The 20,142-nt window shown below is 48.4% G+C and overlaps 1 protein-coding gene across 5 annotated transcripts in view; it reads left to right on the forward strand.

Annotated features, from left to right (window-relative positions):
* Positions 1–8,450: 8,450 nt before the first annotated feature.
* SFXN1 (sideroflexin 1) overlaps positions 8,451–20,142 on the forward strand; it is a 32,643-nt gene continuing 20,951 nt past the window's right edge. For 2 of the 5 annotated variants that reach the window (XR_012915312.1, XM_075998492.1), the window contains exons 1-2: positions 15,849–16,730; positions 18,546–18,717. Coding sequence is in view for 4 of the 5 variants with exons in the window: in XM_075998492.1 (XP_075854607.1) it covers positions 16,688–16,730; positions 18,546–18,717 (215 nt within the window). In the remaining variant the exon portion in view is untranslated. Of the gene's footprint in view, positions 8,558–9,335; positions 12,629–15,844; positions 16,731–18,545; positions 18,718–20,142 lie in introns of those variants that run through there. The other 3 variants (XM_075998490.1, XM_075998491.1, XM_075998489.1) reach the window with 3 other exon arrangements.

Raw genomic sequence — 20,142 nt, forward strand, 5'->3', positions numbered from 1 at the left:
GGAGATGAAACCCTGAGTGGTGCAGCCTTTTGGGGGGAAAAAAAGGTAAAGTTGGAAGCAGGAAACATTTTTAGGAATAAAGCGGCTCCCAATTTAGAAGCCAAAAATAAGAGGCCTTAAGAGGTTGGTCTGTAGAAGTCGCTCTGGAGCTGCACAAGCTCAGGGGCTCCCCCCGAGGAATGTGCTTTTAGTCTCTCAAGACCCCCCCTCCCCGTGCCTAATGGTCGTCAGCAGGAAGGGCTTCCAAATCAGCATCCGTCACTCCTGGGAGGTGGATAAGCTGCCGTTTTTCTTTGCTAGAAAGAGGAGACTCTCCTCTCTGCTTTGAAGGTAAATTAACCGATGAACCTGGCGGGCTCCTCACCTCCAAACAACAGGGCTTGCTCGTGCTCACACCCCGCCCCTGGCTGTGGAGGGCATTTCTTTTTTGTTCTTCTACATCTTCCTCCCCCAGGTCACCGAGCTCTGGCGGCCACGGTCACCGGCCTTCACTCCCCTGACTGCGTGAAGTAGACGCAGGACTCACGGTACTCGGTTCAAACTCTCCCTCCGGCATCTGAAATTTCAGGGGAGACACGGGGGACGAGAGGGGACAGAGCCGTGTTTTCTCACCAACGGTGCGGAGGGAACTGGGTATCTACATGCTGCAGAACGAAGTTAGACCCTCCTCACACACTATCTATAAAAATGATCTTAAAATAGACTAAAGACCTAAATGGAAGAGCTAAAATTATAAGACATAAGGAGAGAGTGCCGTGGCATTGGATCTGGCAACGATTTCTTTGCTATGACACTTAAAAGCACAGGCAACAAAAAAAATAAAAGAGAAATTACACTTCATCAAAATGTAGAGCTTTTGTGCATCAAAGGGCACTATCAACAGAGTGAAAAGGAAGCCTCTAGAAAGGGAGAAAAATCTGTGCAAATCAGATACCTGATAAGGAAATTAATATCCTGGCTATGTAGAGAACTACAGCTCAACAACAAAAGCAAGAACAATTAAAAACCGGGCAGAGGACTTGAAAAGTCATTTCTCCAAAGACAGTATACAAATGGCCAATAAGCACAGGAAAAGATGCTCAGTATCACAGTCATTAGGGAAATGCACACAAAGCCACAGTGAGACCCCACCTCACGCTTACTAGAATGGCTACTATTTACAAAGCAGAGAATAGGCCAGGCGCGGTGGCTCACGCCTGCAATCCTAGCACTCTGGGAGGCCGAGGCGGGCGGATCGTTTGAGCTCAGGAGTTTGAAACCAGCCTGAGCAAGAGCGAGACCCCGTCTCTACTATAAATAGAAAGAAATTAATTGGCCAACTAATATATATAGAAAAAAATTAGCCGGGCACGGTGGCGCATGCCTGTAGTCCCAGCTACTCGGGAGGCTGAGGCAGGAGGATTGCTTGAGCCCAGGAGTTTGAGGTTGCTGTGAGCTAGGCTGACGCCACGGCACTCACTCTAGCCTGGGCAACAGAGTGAGACTCTGTCTCAAAAAAAAAAGGAGAAGAAGAAGAAGCCACTGGAGTGAGGTGGAAGAAAATTGCAGAAGCCAGCTCTGCCTGGAGCCGGGGAGGGATTTCTCAAATCCGCCTCCCAGAGAATTTGGGAGACAGGGTTTGTAAAGACGGTTCGGCGTAGGCGGGTGAATCTGCTATTTGGCCGTGTTTGGGGCGGAACTGTAGGGTGTAGGAATTGGCCTTTGCTGACCATGTTCTTGGGTAGGGGTCACAAGACCGGGTGAGTCAGTTCCTCGGGGCGGGCCGCTGGGCTGGGTGGAATGCAGGGTCTGGAAGATACTCAGAAACTACTCCTAGGTTTCAAAAAGGTGATGTTATCTATGGAGAAAGCTAAGAATCCTTATGACCACCAGCAGTGTGGCTCCAGAGTGGCAATGATAGAGAAGTAAACAGAGAGACAGTGGCCAATTATTATTATTATTTTTAGCTAGGCCTTTACCGCAGTTCTCACCTTGTACCCCTTTTTCAGTTTATGAAGGGCAGCTTCAGTGACATGGGGGAGATAGACAGATAGGGTTAGGGCTTGAGCTAGAGGTATATGGCTAAATGTTCAACAACCAGCACTCTGAAAAATACAGTATATACCTATACATAATAAGTTTATTGTAAGTATCCTGATACAAAGGATATAGAGAACAAAATTTACAAATGATAATAAATCATACAGTATTTGCTATGAGTTTCATATAGGCAGCTGATTCTCATAGGATGCTTTCACTGATTTTTGCCAAACTCTTGTATGTTTTTTTTTTTTTCCTTCACATTGTCTCTTGCAGCAGGGCTGGTTTTATTATTTTTTTTATGTGTTTTTCTTTCATTTTGTTTTATTTCAATAATTTAGGGGGCACAGATGGTTTCTTGATCCATGGATGAATTGCACAGTGGTGAGCTCAGGGCTTTCGGCGTACCTGCCACCGAGATAGCGTGCATTGTGCCTGGTAGGTAACTCGGTTCCCTAACCTCCCGCCTCTCCACTTTTGAGTCTCCAGAGTCTTTATACCACTGTGTAAGACCATGTACATGCATCACGTAGCTCTCACTTCTAAGTAAGTACATGTGGTATTTGTTTTTCCATTCCTGAGATACTTCACTTAGTGTGATAATGGCTTTCAGTTCCATCCAAGTTGCTGTAACAGACATCATTTCATTCTTCATTGTGGCTGGTGTGTGTGTGTGTGTGTGTGTGTGTGTGTCACATTTCCTTTATGTACTCGTCAGTTGGTGAGCACTTAGGTTGATTCCATATCTTTGCAACTGTGAATTGTGCTGCAATAAATATACTAGTGTACGTGTGTTTTTTGATATAGTGACTTCTTTTCCTTTAGGTAGATAACCTAGGAGTGGGATTACTGGATTGAATGGTAGGTCTACTTGTAGTTCTTTGAGGAACTCCATACCATTTTCTATAGAGATTGTATTATTAATAATGTACAGTCCCACTAACAGTGTACAAGTATTCCCTTTCCACCACATCTGCACCAAAATCTATTGTTTTTTTAATTAATAATAACAACCCTTCTGACAGAGGTGAGGTGGTATCTCATGATGGTTTTCATTTGCATTTCCCTGAGGATTAGTGATGTTTAGCATTTTTTGTGTATTTTGGGCATTTGTATAACTTCTTCCAAAAAATGTCTTTTTATGTCTTTTGCCTACTTTTTAAGGGGGTTATTTGTTTTTTTTTTCCTGCTGAGTTTGAGTTACTTGTGGATTCTGGATATTAGTCCTTTGTCAGATATATAGTTTGCAAATGTTTTCTCCCATTTTGTAGATTGTCTGTTTATTCTGTTGACTAATTTCTTTTGCTGTGCAGAAACTTTTAAGCTTGATTAAGTCCTACTTATTCATTTTTGTTTTTGTTGTATTTGATTTTGGGGTCTTACTCCTAAATTCTTCGCCTAGGCCAATATCCTTAGTTTCCTTCTAGAATTTTTATGGTGTCAAGTCTTATATTTAAGTCTTTAATTTATCTTGAGTTAATTTTTATGCTTTTGAGATATAGGGATCCAGGTTCATTGTTCTGCATATGGCTATCCAGTTTTCCCAGCACCATTTATTGAACAGGGAATCTTTTACCCAGTGTACGTTTTTGTCTGCCTTGTCAAATATCAGATGGCAATACAAGGATGGTTTTATATCTGGGTTCTCTGTTCTGATCCATTAGTCTATGTCTCTGTCCTTGTGCCAGTCCTATGCTGTTTGGGTTGCTATAGCCTTGTATAGCTGGAAGTCTGGTAACATGATTCCCCCTGATTTGTTCTTTTTGCTTGAGGTTGCTTTGGTTATACAGGGTCTTTTCTCTGGTTCCAGATGAAGCATAGAATTATTTTTTCTAGGTCTGCAAAAAATAATGTTGGTATTTTAATAGGAATTGCATTGAATCTGTAGATCACTTTGGGTACTATAGACATTTTAACAATGTTGGTTCTGCCAGGCCATGAGCATGGTATGTTTTTCTATCTGTTTATGTCCTCTGCTATTTCCTTCTTCAGTGATTCATAGTTCTCCCTATAGAGGTCTCTTACCTCCTTAGTTTAATACATTCCTAGGTAATTTATTTTCTTTGTTTCTATTGTGAAAGGTATTGAGTCTTTGATTTGGTTCTCAGTTCCCTGTCTCCCTGAATTGTATAAAACCAAACTATAACCCAACCACAGTGAGTCCACTTGCTCAAGGCTTCTTGGGCCTGGCTCTGAGTCATGGTCCTCAAATTTGGCTCAGAATAAACCTCTTTAAATTATTCTACAGAGTTTGGCTTCTTTTCCATTGACAGAAATATACTAAATATCTAATAGGAGGTTTCTATAGAATAGCCCTGAGTGTGTACATGTACTTTTCTGAACTTTTCAAATTCATATGATTATGAATTTCTTTTTTAATCAAAAATAACATGGCTAATACCACTTAGAATTTAAAGTTTTCATTAAACAGTTAATTTAAAGGGAAACAGTGGTTCTTACTGCATTTCCTGTTCCACTCTGACAAAACCTTCATCTTGTAACACGTTCAGCAAGATCTTTCCTCAGCTCACTGAACTTTCGTTATGCTCAGAAATGTCCCTTCATCTTTGCTGACTTAAGCAGTGTTTTGTTTTTGCTGTGCCCCAAATGGGTCAAAGTCCATATTAGAATGTAAGGGTTTTGCAATGCTTGCAGATGGAAGCCTGGCAAGAATTCCCAAACAATCCATCAAACAAAAATACCACTGCAGCTTTGTGGAAGCTGTTTCTGAAAGATCTTTACCTCAATGGAAAAAAGCCAAACTCTGGGTTACAGGTAAAGCCATCAATCAATATGTGGGAAGCATACATTGGTTTGGCCCAAATCTCGAAGGGGGGGGAGGTTTACACCTTACAGGTGGGTTTAAAGACTCTTTGGCTTGTAATTGGTTAAAGACATGAAGCTTTGTCTAAAGCCTTGGAATGTTTTAACATAAGAAGATAAGCCACTGGACAGAGATTTGTTGTATAAATTGAGGACCTGCAGGATTTTCTTGCATACCCTTAGGCCTGTTGATGGGTTACAAAGGATGTCCCCAAGAAGGGAGGAGGGCATGATGAGGCCTGTCTGACCTCCCTCCTCTTGGCAGACAATTTAGTTTTAAGATATCCCTTTGGCCAAGAGGGGGTCCATTCAGCCAGCCGGTGGGGGTTGAGCCTTAAAAATCGTACTTTAGTTCACATTTATTTAAAACAATGGTGGTAACTCATAGAGACACCTGCTTTCTATGTTTAATTCCTTGTCTCATTTCTTCTTCCTTTGTCTACCTTTTCTTTTCTGCTTTTTCACATTCAGTTGCCCTCAGCTCAAATGTCACCACCTGTGTGAACCACCCCCCCCCAGTGAGTCAAGGGTAGAAATCCAACTCAAAAGAGCTTAAAAGAAAAGAAAAAAAAAAGGAAAGAAAAGAAAGGAAAATAAGAGAAAAGAGAAAAGAGAAAAGGAAGGAAGGAAGGAAGGAAGGAAGGAAGGAAGGAAGGAAGGAAGGAAGGAAGGAAGGAAGGAAGGAAAGAGAGAGAGAGAGAGAAGGAAGGAAGGAAAGTGAGAGAGAGAGAGAAGGAAGGAAGGAAGGAAGGAAAGAGAGAGAGAGAGAGAAGGAAGGAAGGAAAGAAAAAGAAAGAAAGAGAGAGAGAGAGAGAGAGGGAGGGAGGGAGGGAGGGAGAGAAGAAAAAAAGAGGGAGGGAGGGAAAGAGAAAGGAAGAAAGATTAGGATTTATTGGCTTCCATAGCTGGGAACCCAGGAGGTGGGTGTAGCTTGGGGATTGGCTGAGCTCAGCCAGGAAATGACGCCATCTGAACGTCATCTCTCTGACATCTCTCAGCTCAGTTTCACTTTGGCGCCGGCAAAAGGGCAGGTCTGGCAGAGAAGCTGCTCCTCTTCCCCACTGTTGACGTATAAATTCAGGGCAAGATTCGGCCGGCCCAGCCTGGGTCCTGTATCGGGGCTGTGGCAGGCAGGAGAAAGGTAAAAAGCCCCATGATTGACAGTCTGACAAGTTCAAATTGCAGTGAGGGACGGGATTCCCCAGAAGAAACTGGGATGCTGGAAAGGCAAAAACTACACGTAACAGGATTTTTTGGAGAAAAATCCCCAATTCTCCAGCTGCCCCTGTATTTGCACCTCTTTGCAATGTGCTGGGCACCTCCTCCCGTCAAGGGATAAAGTCTGTTTCTCCCCGAATAGGGGCTGGCCTTGTGGCTGACTTCGACCATTAGGACGCCTGAGAAGTGCAGGTGTGCCGGCTCCGAGCCCTGGGCCTCAAGGGGCCTTGGGCGCATCTACTCTCTCTGCGCTGCCTGCCCCACGTGCACAGGCCAGGTGGCCGCTGGCAGAATGGTGCATGTGGAACAGCCACCCGGCCCCGCTGTCCTAGCTGAGGCCCCAGACACGTGGGCGCGAGAGCCCTGCCAGGATCAGCAAAGCTGCCAACAGCCTACAGCTGACCACGGGCACACGAGTAAGCTCTGGGCGGCCCAGCTCAGGCCAGCACAAGTGCCCAGCCAACCCACAGACCCGGGAACAGAAATATATGTTTCCTGTTGCCTACTCCCAAGGTTTTGTGGTTGTGGTGTAGCATTGTTACGACAGCTGACACCTGATACATTTGTATCTGCTAAACCTCCCTTGCATGGCCACTCTGCAGGAATGACCTAGGCAATCCCTGTTGGGTGCTCTCACAGCTCTTAGTAACACAGCTGCCTGCCGTCCCCAAACCCCCAGGCCACGTGTACCAGGTACCTGTCCATGGCCTGTTTAGGAACCCCGGCTGCACATCACAGCCTGAGCTCCACCTCCCCGCCCCTCTGCGTGGAAAAATTGTCTTCCATGAAAACAGTACCCGGTTTGCCAAAAAGGTTGGGCACCACTGTTACGCCGTATTCTACATTCTACCATTGCAAGTTTTATATTGAATTATCATTCATTTCAAATACTTATTTACATGTCTTTTCCATGTTCCAAGGAACATGTCTGTTCCTTGCCCATAAGTTCTTTGATGACAGAAACACTTTTTGTTTTAAATCCTGTTGAGCCCAGTGCTGGCCATGGTGTGTGGTAAAGAGCAGAAGCTGGTTAAACCTCCCTAGGGACTCCAAGGGTGAGCAATGCCACCTGGACATCTGTGAAATATGCTCAGATTTGGGAAGTTTTGCTTTATATTTAGACCATTAATGCACCTGGAGTTGAGGGGTTGTTTTTTTTTTGGTGTTTTTTTTTTGAGACAGAGTCTCGCTTTGTTGCCCTGGCTAGAGTGAGTGCCCTGGCATCAGACTAGCTCACAGCAACCTCCAACTCCTGGGCTCAAGTGATCCTCCTGCCTCAGCCTCCCAAGTAGCTGGGACCACAGGCATGTGCCACCATGCCTGGCTAATTTTTTCTATATATATTAGTTGGCCAATTAATTTCTTTCTATTTATAGTAGAGACAGGGTCTCGCTCTTGCTCAGGCTGGTTTCCAACTCCTGACCTCGAGCAATGTGCCCAATTCGGCCTCCCAGAGTGCTAGGATTACAGGCGTGAGCCACAGCGTGAGCCACTTCGCGGGCCTTGGAGTTGAGTTTTGGTGTTTTGTGCAAGTTAGCGATGCAATCGTCCCAGCTGGTTTCACGGCCGATTTCGCACGTGCAGGGCGCCAGGTCTGGCATCTCTGGTTGCAGGAAGCTCTTTGTCGATCCTGCCACAAACACACCACCTTTCTTACCTATCCTGGCTTCATAACCCAGTTGTGTGTCTGTAGGGCAAGTCACTTCATCATTGCTCTTTTCTTCAGCGTTGTTTTGGCTTTTCTGGCTCTTTATTTTTTCACGTGCATTTTAGTAAAAGTGTCAAGTTGCAGGTACACACAGCCACACCCACTAGAATTTTGCTTAGAATCGGGTTACCTAAGTTATTTGGGGGAGAATTTACATCTTTGACAAAATGGAATCTTTCTATCCATGAATGTGACGTGACTTAATTCACCATTTATTAGATTTTATTTGCCTTCGTCTCACTTCTTCCACTGTGACCAATTACCAACCTGGTCCATGACGCGACGCGGTTCCCCTCTCTCCTGGTTAAGCCTCACTCAGGGGCCTTTGTTCCACCTGCCCCTTGCCTCTCCCGCAGCCTGTTCCCCCGAAGTTGGAAGACACAAATCATGCCTGGCACTCACACCACCTAAAATCCCTTGTGGCACCCGGGGTGCCAAGCTCCCACACTTTGGGAAACACTGGTTGGAACCGCGAGAGGAGTGACGGATGCGACCCCGCGCAGGCCCTCGGAGAGCAGAGCGGGTCGGAGACGGCCCCGCGCAGGGCGGACACGCGCGCGCGAGCACGGACTGGGGCGCGGGGCCGGGGCGCGGGGTGGGGCCGGCCAGAGGCCAGAGCGCGGGGGGCCCCCGGCCGGGCGCGGGGTGGGGCCAGCCAGGCGCAACCGGCTCGGGCCGGGCGCGCGCCGCCAGCCTGCGCGAGGACGCGCTGCGGGGCCGCCGTGGCGGGAGAGGCGCTTCCGGGGGCGGCGCGAGCGGGACCGGCGGGGCGCGGGCGGCCGGGGAGCGGTGAGTCGCGGGCGCGGGGCGGCGGGGAGGCGCGCGGGGCCAGGCGGGGAAGTGCGCGGGGCGGCGAGGGGCGCGCGGGGCCTGCGGGGAAGAGCGCGGGGCGGGGGGGAGGCGCGCGGGGCCTGCGGGGAGGCGCGCGGGGCTGCGGGGAGGCGCGCGGGGCCTGCGGGGAAGTGCGCGGGGCGGCGGGGAGGCGCGCGGGGCCTGCGGGGAGGCGCGCGGGGCTGCGGGGAGGCGCGCGGGGCCAGGCGGGGAGGTGCGCGGGGCGGCCGGGGAGGCGCGCGGGGCGGCCGGGGAGGCGCGCGGGGCGGCCGGGGAAGCGCGCGGGGCCAGGCGGGGAGGCGCACGGGGCGGCCGGGGAGGCGCGCGGGGCGGCCGGGGAAGCGCGCACGCGGCCCGGCCGCCGGGGACCCCGGGCTCCGCGGTCAGAAACCCCCTCGCGGGCCTCGGGCCGGGGTCCCTGCGCCGGGGGTCCCCCGCCACCCCGGCTCCCCGGCAGCTCCCCCGCCCAGCATTGCCAGGCCCCGCGGCCCCCGTGGGGGGTGGTCTCGCCCCCGGGGGGCTCCTCCTCCGCGCCCGGCCGCGCTGTCCCCGCTGTCCCGGCGGCCGCGCGGCGAAACTCGCCCGGGAGACACCCAAGATGGCTGCCGCGGGGACAGGGGGCCGCGCGGACCGGCGCGAGCAACTGCAGGGTGGCCAGGCGGCTCCTAGCTCTGGGCTTGTCCCCCTGGTGCAGAGCGGGGTGGGCTGCAGAAAAGAGACCGCCTGGTTCCTGCCCCAGAACTCGCCTCCTGCGGGGAGGAGATGTGCAAAGCGAGTGCGCACAGCGGGTTTTTGGAACAGCCTTGTTCCCCCGAGGGCCTGGTATTTGCAAGTTTTTCTCCTGATCTCTCCCGAGTCACAGGTCCCTACCCTTCCCAGAAGGACGGTAATCACAATACCCACTACATGTGTGCCGGGTAATTCGGGTCCACATTTACTTCCACATTCTTCTGGCCCTCGGAGGTACTTGGTGTTGTGTCCATAATCCAGATGAGATAACTGGGGTTCAGAGAGGTTGAGCAGCCTTCCCAAGGTCACACAGCTGGCTGTCCGCAGTGCAAGGCTCTCTGAGCCTCCATCTGAAATTCTGCCTCCTCAGAGATGCTTTCCTCCTGGCCATGGGGTCTGAAACAGCACCCACCTTTCCTTACAGAAGCCCTGTGCTTTTTTCTTTGATAGCATTTGTCACCAGTTGGAACTGTTTGTCTTGTTCTCTCCAGGTGAACGGGGTCTGTGTTCGTCTTGCTCAGCCTGTCTGTCCCCTGCAGCTAGCAATCGCCTGTACCAAGTAGGCCCTCGATGAATCTTTGTTGAGTGCTTGAAGAGAAATTCTAGCTCTGCTTGATTTCAGGGCTGGGGTACTTAACTACTGCATGGGCAGCTCTTCTCTGAGCTCCCATGGTGCTTTCTTTATGCTTCCCCCACGGTCCCAATCCCTCTCCTGCCTCAACTTGTTAGCCTTTAACCTGGGTGCCTCTGGATTTTCACCTCTTTGTTCCTCTCCAGTTTCCTGAGCTGGTTCCAGGCATTGTAACAGGTGCAAGAGGATGCCCAGTGAGCAGGGGCCTTTGCAGCTCTTACAGTCCTGGCCTCACACGTGGCGTAAAAGACGAGAAGGAACTGCTGGGGAGGATGAGGAGGGTGTCCGCCAAGAAGCTATGGGACCTCAAGCAGGGCCTTTCCCCTCTCAGGACTGCAGGGTCTCCCTTGCAGAAATGATGGTGTTTGGACAGGAGTTCCCATCTCAGCTCTGATGTGAATTTCCCGAAGTGTGTATCGGGGGCTAGGTCAAGTGTGCAGGCGGCAGGCCACAAGGGTGTTCAGGAAAGGGTCTGTATCTCGTGGTAGCAGTTGTCAGAGAGGAACTTGTATAGCAAAGGGTGGTTATAATTCAGGGTCAGTAAAAGGTTTAGAATGTTCTTGATTTTCTGTAAAACTTTAATGAAATTCCACGGGGATGGGTGTAGAAAGGCCCCAACTGGGAGGAAACATCCGTTTCCCCTTCCTCATTTCCTGCAAATAAAGCCGAGGGGACAAGCAACGGCTATCAGAGCAGACCCACCCCCCAAATGCTTTGCTTCCTGGTGCCTTAGGATGGGGTCAGGCATGGCATGCTCCTTTGCAGCAGCAGCAAGATGCATTCAGTTGGACAGAATCACGAGCGGGACCGACTTTTTCCTTCCGGTTCAAGATAGGAAATCAGTAGCAGTGAGTCCATTTTTTAAAAAAGGAAAAAAAAAGCTGTTGACTGTTTCCCAGAAAGTGGCGAATCATTGTTAGAATATGTATCGAGCTGGCACTTAAATTACACAAAGTTCCAAGTTACTAAGTTTTTCATTAACCACTGTTAATTTGTTAAATATTTTCATTGGACTTTGGTATGTACTATATAATCTGTGAGTTGACTCCTTTAAATGGGTGGTAAAACATTCAACTGAGTATGTGTAAAATGTTATAGTTTTGTAGTTTTTTTTTATCATCTTTGCAAGCTGATATACCACCATTTCAAGTGAAAATCAATAGAATTTTTTTTAACAAATGGGTAAGAGTTTTTACCCATCCCCAGATAATGCTTAAGAAACCCACACCCAAATATGCCGAAATAAAAAAAAAAAAGAAACCCATACCCAAAGTTGATCTTAAGGACTGGAATGTGAGCAGTGATTGTCACGTGGGTGTTTTAGTTAGTGGCATCTGCAAGGGAGGGGAGGAAACGGTGGCAGCAACTCTCCTTGTCTTCCAGGTTCTAGACAGGCCCCACGCCTCCAAACAGAACTGTCCTTGGAGAAGTGAAGAGTGTGCAACACGAATTTGTTGCTGAGTGAAAATTCCCTTGAATGAATCTAATTCTTTGCATAGGTTTCACTTTTCTGACCTATAATTTGATCTCCTATGTGGCCACACCAATGAGTAAGGATGCCGTGTGCAAATGCCCAGCCAAGGCCAACCCCAAATTAGTAAATTCGCTTTTTAGGCTCGTTGGAGTGAGTGTGATCGTCCTTTGTGGACACATCTCCTCTGGCCTCCAGAGAGTCAGAATTGTGCAAAGTCAGAACTGTCACTTCCAGGCTGTGTCATCTTGGGCATGCTACTTAATTTCTCTTAGTGACTCTACAAAATAGGGGAAATCGGGGCTTTAGCAGCAATGTAACGATGCATGGAAAGCCCGGTGTCTGGGACATGGCGGGCACTTGGTCCTGTCCCCTGGGCAGTGGACAGTGGAGACTCACAGTCTGGTTCACACCTGCCTGGCCCTAACAGTCAAACGGGGGAATCAGACTTTTCCGTAACTCTTGCAAAATACAGTAGTTGTAACCAACAACAAGTCTCCAGTTGAATAACTTAGTTATCGCTGTTAATCTTTAGCCAGGGTAAAAGGTCTCCGTTACTAATTCCCTGAAAAAGCACATTCCCCGCTAACTTGCTTTCTGTGGAATTTGTAGAAAATTCGTTTTTCCCAAATAAAGCATCTTCTCGGCATGTAGCTAAAAGTTTGAGATAAAGTTTATCTTGGAGAAAAACTCCTTTCTGAGACATCTGTGATCATCTTCAGGAAGCTGGGACAGCCGAGCTCCTGCCCACCAGCAACTGCATTTATGGGCAGGGCTATAGCCAGGGCGGACAGGAACTTCCAGCCCTGAAGAACTGGCTTTGTTAGTAATGATCTGCACCTTCGGGGGTCATTTTCGATCCTTGTGTGGCACTTGACGTTTGATGGAGATGAATAAAGGCCTTTTATACACTTGTGTTTGCTATTCCTACCAACCCTGTAAGCCAACACCTATCTCTGTTTTATAGATGAGAAAATGGAGGCTCACTGATGTAAAGTGACTAACCCAGTGACATTTCTGGAACGGAAGTGACAGAATCAGGACTCAAATCTGGATGGTATTTGCTTAAGTCCGGCTCCTGCTCCACAAGTTGTCAGGGCTGATGCTCAGGAGCACGGGGTGTCAGTGCGGACAGCCGTGAGGCACCCAGATATTTATACTGCCCCGGCAAGAGTGTGAGAACCTCACTTTTTCACTGGTTGGTCATTTTGGTTTTCATTTAGTTTTGTTTTCTTTTTTACATTTTTTTCAATATGGTGTTTTCCAAACTTACCTGATCATAGAATATCTCTTGGTGTGCTTTTGAGAAATTTGATTCCTGGGCTCTTAAAAAGTGTGATTCCGCCTCAGCGCTGCTGAATCAGATTCTCTAAGAAGAGGCTTTCCCAGTCACGAGCACCTCTTTGGGGAACAGCAGTCCTGCAGCAAGGTGACTTAAGTTCCTGTCTGGCACTGCGTGAGCAGGTTAGCTAGACTGCCCTTCTAAAACACCCTCCCGTGTCACATGGCTGTGATTTTGATAAGGGTGACGTGAAATGATACAGGGAAAGCTCTCAGAATGAGGGATTATTAAATGTCAGTGGCTACTATTAGGCAGTATTCTGATTTTTGTTGATAAAGACCGAGAAACTTGAAGCAATCAGATAATGTGTACAAGGTCACAGAGGAGTTGAGGGACCGGGATTTGAACTCTGATACGTTGCCTCTGCAAGCACAAACTCATACCTACCTGCTACACAGTAGTAGCTCCCCTGCACAGCCCTTCTCTCCCCCCAGGCATCCCCTTCTCTCCCCCAGGCATGCTTCATTATAGGACAGCTGGATGAGACTGGGGAAGTGTGGTTTAGAGCCAGGAATTCGAGCCAAGCTAACCACCAGGTTCAGTTAATGTATTTGGAAACTTTGCTGATCACAAGTGCCTCATAGGAGCAGACTGCTCACCAGTCACTGAGGATTTGATGTGGTGGGAATGCTGGGCCTAGCAGTCAGGAGGTGGTCCTTGCCATTGCACACGCGTGTGCTGAGTGTGATTTGGGGACAGGGCAAGGTATCTAGCCTGGAAGGCAGGCAGCAATGCCCTCACAGAATTGTTCATGAAAATTGTGATGTCATTTAATGAATGCCTTGAATATGGTGGAGTCAGCTAACATTTCCAGTTGGCCTGTAGTATCTTGTGTTAATGTGTTGTGACCGTAGAGTCTTTGTCACGCCACTCATTTTGGCTTTAATGTTGCCTGAGTTATTATACATTTCAAAGCAGATTTACTCCATTGAAAATAATGGGTATTTTTGAAAGAAATGTGAAGATCTGAACACCAGCCGTTCATACCAGTCTTCAGTAAGGTTTGCCCAGATTAGTAATCTAATAGCTCGGTTTAAAACTTTCATCAGTGGAGTTGGGTAATAGCCACAGACAATAAGCTTTATATGTGAAGGGCATCCACAAGTGTGTTTGGGGAAATTAATTTAGGCTGTTTTCATTAGAATGTGTTTGCTCTTCTTCGATTTACTGTTCACTGTGTGTTGGGGCTTTCAACACCCAGGACCAAGCCGGTGTTGGGTACGTGAGGGCCTTCAGCGGGTACTGAAAGCATAAATTAATTTTGTTTGTGAATGAATAAAAAGACTGTGAGAGATGTATTTTGATGAGGCTCTGTGAGACATTTACACAAAACCTTAACTAAGAGATTAAATTTTTAACAGTTTTTAATCTCTCTAAGAGATTATTCCTGTCCGAATGACTCATTTAAATACAGTGTAATGCTGTAATTGTTAATGTGACCTCAGGTAGCTGACATTGTAGATAAGAATGTCTTTAAGTGATAAAACCTTTTCTTTTTTCTTTTTTTTTTTGAGACAGAGTCTCGCTCTGTTGCCCAGGCTAGAGTGAGTGCCGTGGCGTCAGCCTAGCTCACAGCAACCTCAAACTCCTGGCCTCAAGCAATCCTCCTGCCTCAGCCTCCTGAGTAGCTGGGACTACAGGCATGCGCCACCATGCCCGGCTCATTTTTTCTATATATATTATTTGGCCAATTAATTTCTTTCTATTTATAGTAGAGACAGGGTCTCGCTCTTGCTCAGGCTGGTTTTGAACTCCTGACCTCGAGCAGTGTGCCCGCCTCGGCCTCCCAGAGTGCTGGGATTACAGGCGTGAGCCACCGCGCCCGGCCTCCGCCTTTCTTCAAATCATGAAAACTGAATTTGTTGCAACTCGTCAGAAATCTGCCAGTAGGTTGTGTAAACCATAACACTTTGCAGCCGACCCTCTGTAGCTGTCAGCCGGCTAGTAAATGGCTAGTAAACGCAGCCTCCTAGTCCTTCCCGCTGTCCCGGGCTGCGGTGGCTGGGAGCCGGTCCACAGCCTCTCCGAACGTCTGAAGATGCTGTCGCCTTGGAGATGGGAGCGCACCGCGCACGGCGGGCTCCTGATTCTGCGCATGCGTGCCTGGACCAGTCTGGCCCTCGAGGGTCGTTTTTCACTATTCTCGCCGCAGCATCTGCAATGGGAAGATAAAGATCTTGTTCTCCAAAACTTTCTTTTGAACCATTTGTGGTTGGATCATCATTCATGCCGTCCCCAGTGTCCCTGTGAGGCTGTCCAACACGATGCCTTCCCTGCGGCATAGCCCGCAGTGCCCGCGCTGCTCAAGAATACGGCCTGTCTAGGCCGGGCGCGGTGGCTCACGCCTGTCATCCTGGCACTCTGGGAGGCCGAGGCGGGCGGATCGCTCGAGGTCAGGAGTTCGAAACCAGCCTGAGCAAGAGTGAGACCCTGTCTCTACTAAAAATAGGAAGAAATTAATTGACCAACTAATACAAAAAAAAAATCAGCCGGGCATGGTGGCGCATGCCTGTAGTCCCAGCTACTTGGGAGGCTGAGGCAGGAGGATGGCTTGAGCCCAGGAGATTGAGGTTGCTGTGAGCTAGGCTGACCCCATGGCACTCACTCTAGCCTGGGCAACAAAGTGAGACTCAATCTCAAAAAAAAAAAAAAAAAAGAGAAGAACACCTGTCTAGACAGGTGGCGTGTCTTTGCCCAGTTTCATCCTTCCCCCCGAGCCCAGGGCCTCAAGCCGCAGGATGGCTGCGCTCTCAACGCGTGGACCCGACCATGGGGAAACCAAGTCCCGCCCTTCGGCATCTTCCCAGCAGCCAGGACAGACCCCCCCGCAAGGAAGCTGCTGGGGAGACCGGGGCTACCACCGGTCGGTAGGGAGCGCGCGCCCACCGGGCCGCCCGCCCCGCGCCCCACGCGGCGTCCGGGCTGCCTTGTGCAGGGGATGCCCAAGGCGCGTCTGCTCCCGGCCCTGCTCCCAGCTCCGCTCCCGGCCCGCTCCCGGCTCAGCTAGGGCGCACGTCCGGCAGGACGGCGCGGGCACGGACGGGCCTCTCCAGCCTGGAGGCGTCTCCAGTGGGCGCGCCGCCGGCCCCCTCGTTGACGTTAATGTGGAATGGGGAATAAGTGGGACTCCCGATGTTAGAAAACTGCCCCATTCATTCGGAGTGGAGAAAGTGGAAAACCGTTCCTATGCTTGAAGGTGGAAGTTCATGCGTAAAAAAGGCTTGTCCCGTTTGAACCACGGGGTGACGTTCATCGTTAATGACTACGGTTTCTGTGAGAAAGCTCACATGGCATTGCTGGCTAGTCTGTGTGTCTCTCCCGTTCTCGGGGGCAGGGCACAGGGTTACCCAGTCTAGTCACCGTTTCTCACGCCGGCACAGTTCAACTCGAAACCCTTTTTAAGTAAGGGAAATAGTGTTGTATTTTTAATATTTTAAGGTTGTATTTGAATAGTTTCCTATTCCTATTATAACAAATTACCACACATTTATTAGCTTACAACAACACACATTTATTATCTTAGGGTTCTGGCAGCCAGAAGTCTGAAGCGGGTGGGTGTTCCTTCCAGAGACTTCTAAGGGAGACCCCCTGTCCTTGCCCTTTCTGGCTCCTGGAAGCAGCCTGTGCCCCCCCCTCGTGCCGAGCCCCACCCCAGCCTCTGCTGGTTCCCACGTGTGTCCGGCCTGGCCCTCCTGCCGACCTTCCGCAGGGTTACGTTGGCCCACCCAGGTAATCCGGCATGGCCTCTCCTCTCAACACCCTTAACGTAATCACACCCGGGAAGTAAGGCGCATTCACAGTTTCTGGGGATTAGGGTGTGGTGGCCTTTGGGGACCATTGTTCTGCCCACCGCAAGTGCATGAAAGAAGAGCTTCCAGGGCTCGGGGTTTTGGTGGGTTCCACCGGAGTCTGAAGATGAGCAGTTGGTGTTCCGCTCCCCTGCCTCTTTCCCCACACAGTGAGTGGCGTCTAAGAATCTTGCTTGCTTCTTCTATAAAAGGGGCACGGGATGTGTAAAGCACACAGTCGTGAGGACTGAGAATTTCCTGGTGCCGGTGCCTAGGAGGACCCTTTTCTTTGTTAAAGAAGACACTTTTGGCCGGGCGCGGTGGCTCAAACCTGTAATCCTAGCACTCTGGGAGGCCAAGGCGGGCGGATTGCTCACGGTCAGGAGTTCAAAACCAGCCTGAGCAAGAGCCAGACCCCGTCTCTACTGTAAATAGAAAGAAATTAATTGGCCAACTAATATATATACAAAAAATTAGCTGGGCATGGTGGCTCACACCTGTAATCCCAGCACGTTGGGAGGCCGAGGCAGAAGGATCACTTGAGCCCAGGAGCCCAAAACCAGTCGGGGCAACATAGCAAGACCCCATCTCTGAAAAAAAAAATTAGTGGATATGGTCATGGCACACCTGTAGTCCCAGGTACTCAGGAGGCTGAGGCAGGAGGATCGCTTGAACCCAGGAGTTCGAGGCTGCAGTAAGCTATGATCATAGCACTACTGTCCAGCCTGAGCAACAGAGTGAGACCCTGTATGATACCAACGTGTTTTGTAATTATATGATAACATGCATAGAAAACATCTGTAAGGAAATGCACTAAAACATGAACAATAATTATTTCAGAGTGGCTAGGTGACAGGAGATTTTGTTTCCGTATCCTTTCTTTGCTATAATAAGCTTATACTTTCAGAATACTACAGTAAGCATCTGTTACAAAAATACAATGCAGTTCTAAAATAAGCATGTATTACTCAGAGAGAGAAATTAATTACTTTTGGGGAAAAAAAGGTGGTTCTTTAGCCAGAAAATAAAAATTTTATGAGGATAATTATATGCTACCGTGTTATTCTTATTCACGGGGCTGTCAGAATGTGTTTTTCCCACTCTGTTCCTGGTAGATTGAAGAACATAATTTTTAATTTTTGATAGGTGTTTTTTGTGCTAAAGAAGGCAGAATGAATGTGCATCTTTTTTTAATTGTGTAATTTTTAGTGTTTCAGCCCTTTTTTTTTTTGCATCATTAGTCACTTTTACTGGTAGAAATAATAACACTTTCGGTAGACCAGAATGCAGTGCTTTGAGATTGCTTGTTTCACCCAGAAAAATGGGTTCAAATATCAGACCCTGCCACTCCTGATATGATTTTCAAACTTTTTATATTTTATTTTCTCTAGAGTATTTCTAGGTGTCAAGGAATGTTGAGATACTATGTACTTACAAAGAGAAGTAATGCAGAAAGTACTGAAAAAATTTGGTGAAGATCAGTTGAGATTTGTAGACAAAGTTAGCTCTGAATTTCAGTGGTCTTGCTGCCATTTATAGCAACATTATCCTTTTTTTTCCTTTTTTTTTTTTTTTTTTTTTTGAGACAGGGCCTCGCTCTGTTGCCCGGGCTAGAGTGCCGTGGCGTCAGCCTCGCTCACACCAACCTCAATCTCCTGGGCTCAAGCGAGCCTCCTGCCTCAGCCTCCCGAGTAGCTGGGACTACAGGCACGGGCCACCATGCCCGGCTAATTTTTTCTAGTTTTAGTTGTTTGGCTAATTTCTTTCTATTTATAGTAGAGGTGAGACCTGGCTCTTGCTCAGGCTGGTCTTGAACTCCGGAACTCAAACAATCCACCCGCCTCGGCCTCAGGCTGGAACATTATCTTTATAAATGGGAAGAGAGTACATAAGTTTTTGCTTGAAGATTTCGCTTGACTAACAAAGTTACAAGCTGTGTAGTGATAGCGTAAGCCTCACGGGGACCTGTGTGTTTGGCTCTGCAGTCAGGACGATGTCTGGAGAATTGCCGCCAAACATCGACATCAGAGAGCCTCGCTGGGATCAAAGCAGCTTTGTCGGACGAGCCAATCATTTCTTCACTGTAACTGACCCTAGGAATATTCTGCTAACAAACGAACAACTAGAGGATGCGAGAAAAACAGTACATGATTACAGGTAATGTAAATGATTATGTTTTTTCACTTAATGTATAAATAGATCATCCTATTAGTCTATTGCTTATAAACCTCTACTTAGTGATTTTACATTTTTTTTTTTTTTTTTTGGCAACAGAACCCTTTGAACAACAACAGCAACAAAAAATGAATAGAAAGGGGCCGGGCGCGGTGGCTCACACCTGTAATCCTAGCTCTCTGGGAGGCCGAGGCGGGCGGATTGCTCAAGGTCAGGAGTTGGAAACCAGCCTGAGCAAGAGCGAGACCCCGTCTCTACTATAAAAAATAGAAAGAAATTAATGGGCCAACTAATATATATATATAGAAAAAATTAGCCGGGCATGGTGGCGCGTGCCTGTAGTCCCAGCTACTCGGGAGGCTGAGGCAGGAGGATGGCTTGAGCCCAAGAGTTTGAGGTTGCTGTGAGTTAGGCTGATGCCACGGCACTCACTCTAGCCTGCGCAGCAAAGCCAGACTCTGTCTCAAAAAAAAAAAAAAAAAAGAATAGAAAGGCCTGTTTGTATCCCCCATTGCCGAAATTGCTGACTCTTGACACACAGATATCCAGGGCTCATAGCACCAGTCTGTGAGGCCCCTTTCCGGGCACCCTGCCTCCTGTTCCGTCTCTACTATAAATAGAAAGAAATTAATTGGCCAACTAATACATGTAGAAAAAATTAGCCGGGCATGGTGGCGCATGCCTGTAGTCCCAGCTACTCGGGAGGCTGAGGCAGGAGGATTACTTGAGCCCAGGAGTTTGAGGTTGCTGTGAGCGAGGCTGACGCCACGGCACTCACTCTAGCCTGGTCAACAAGCGAGACTCTGTCTCAAAAAAAATAAATGAATAAAAATAAAATAAAATAAATAAAGACACTCTAAAGCAGCAGCTGTTTCTGTAAAAGACCACATAAGACACATTTCGGGCTTTGTAGACCACAAAGCGTTTCTTCTTTTTTTTTTTTTTTTTTGAGACAGAGTCTCGCTTTCTTGCCCAGGCTAGAGTGAGTGCCGTGGCGTCAGCCTAGCTCACAGCAACCTCAAACTCCTGGGCTCAAGCGATCCTCCTGCCTCAGCCTCCCAAGTAGCTGGGAGTACAGGCATGCACCACCATGCCCGGCTAATTATATATATATATATTAGTTGGCCAATTAATTTCTTTGTATTTTTTATAGTAGAGACGGGGTCTCGCTCAGGCTGGTTTTGAACTCCTGACCTTGAGCAATCCTCCTGCCTCGGCCTCCCGGCACAAAGCGTTTCTGATGTATATTATTCTTGGTTTTCTTGTTCGTTTATTATTTTTACAATCCTTTAAAAATAGTAAAAACCGCACTTACCTAATGGGGCGTCCTGGCTCCCACAGTGTGGGACGTCAGGCAGAAGCCGGGGGTTGGCTTGTTGGAAGAGACACGCCTGAACACGCCTGTGA

Source organism: Microcebus murinus, chromosome 28 (genome assembly GCF_040939455.1).
Source record: "Microcebus murinus isolate Inina chromosome 28, M.murinus_Inina_mat1.0, whole genome shotgun sequence".
In the NCBI taxonomy this organism is placed as follows: domain Eukaryota; kingdom Metazoa; phylum Chordata; class Mammalia; order Primates; family Cheirogaleidae; genus Microcebus; species Microcebus murinus.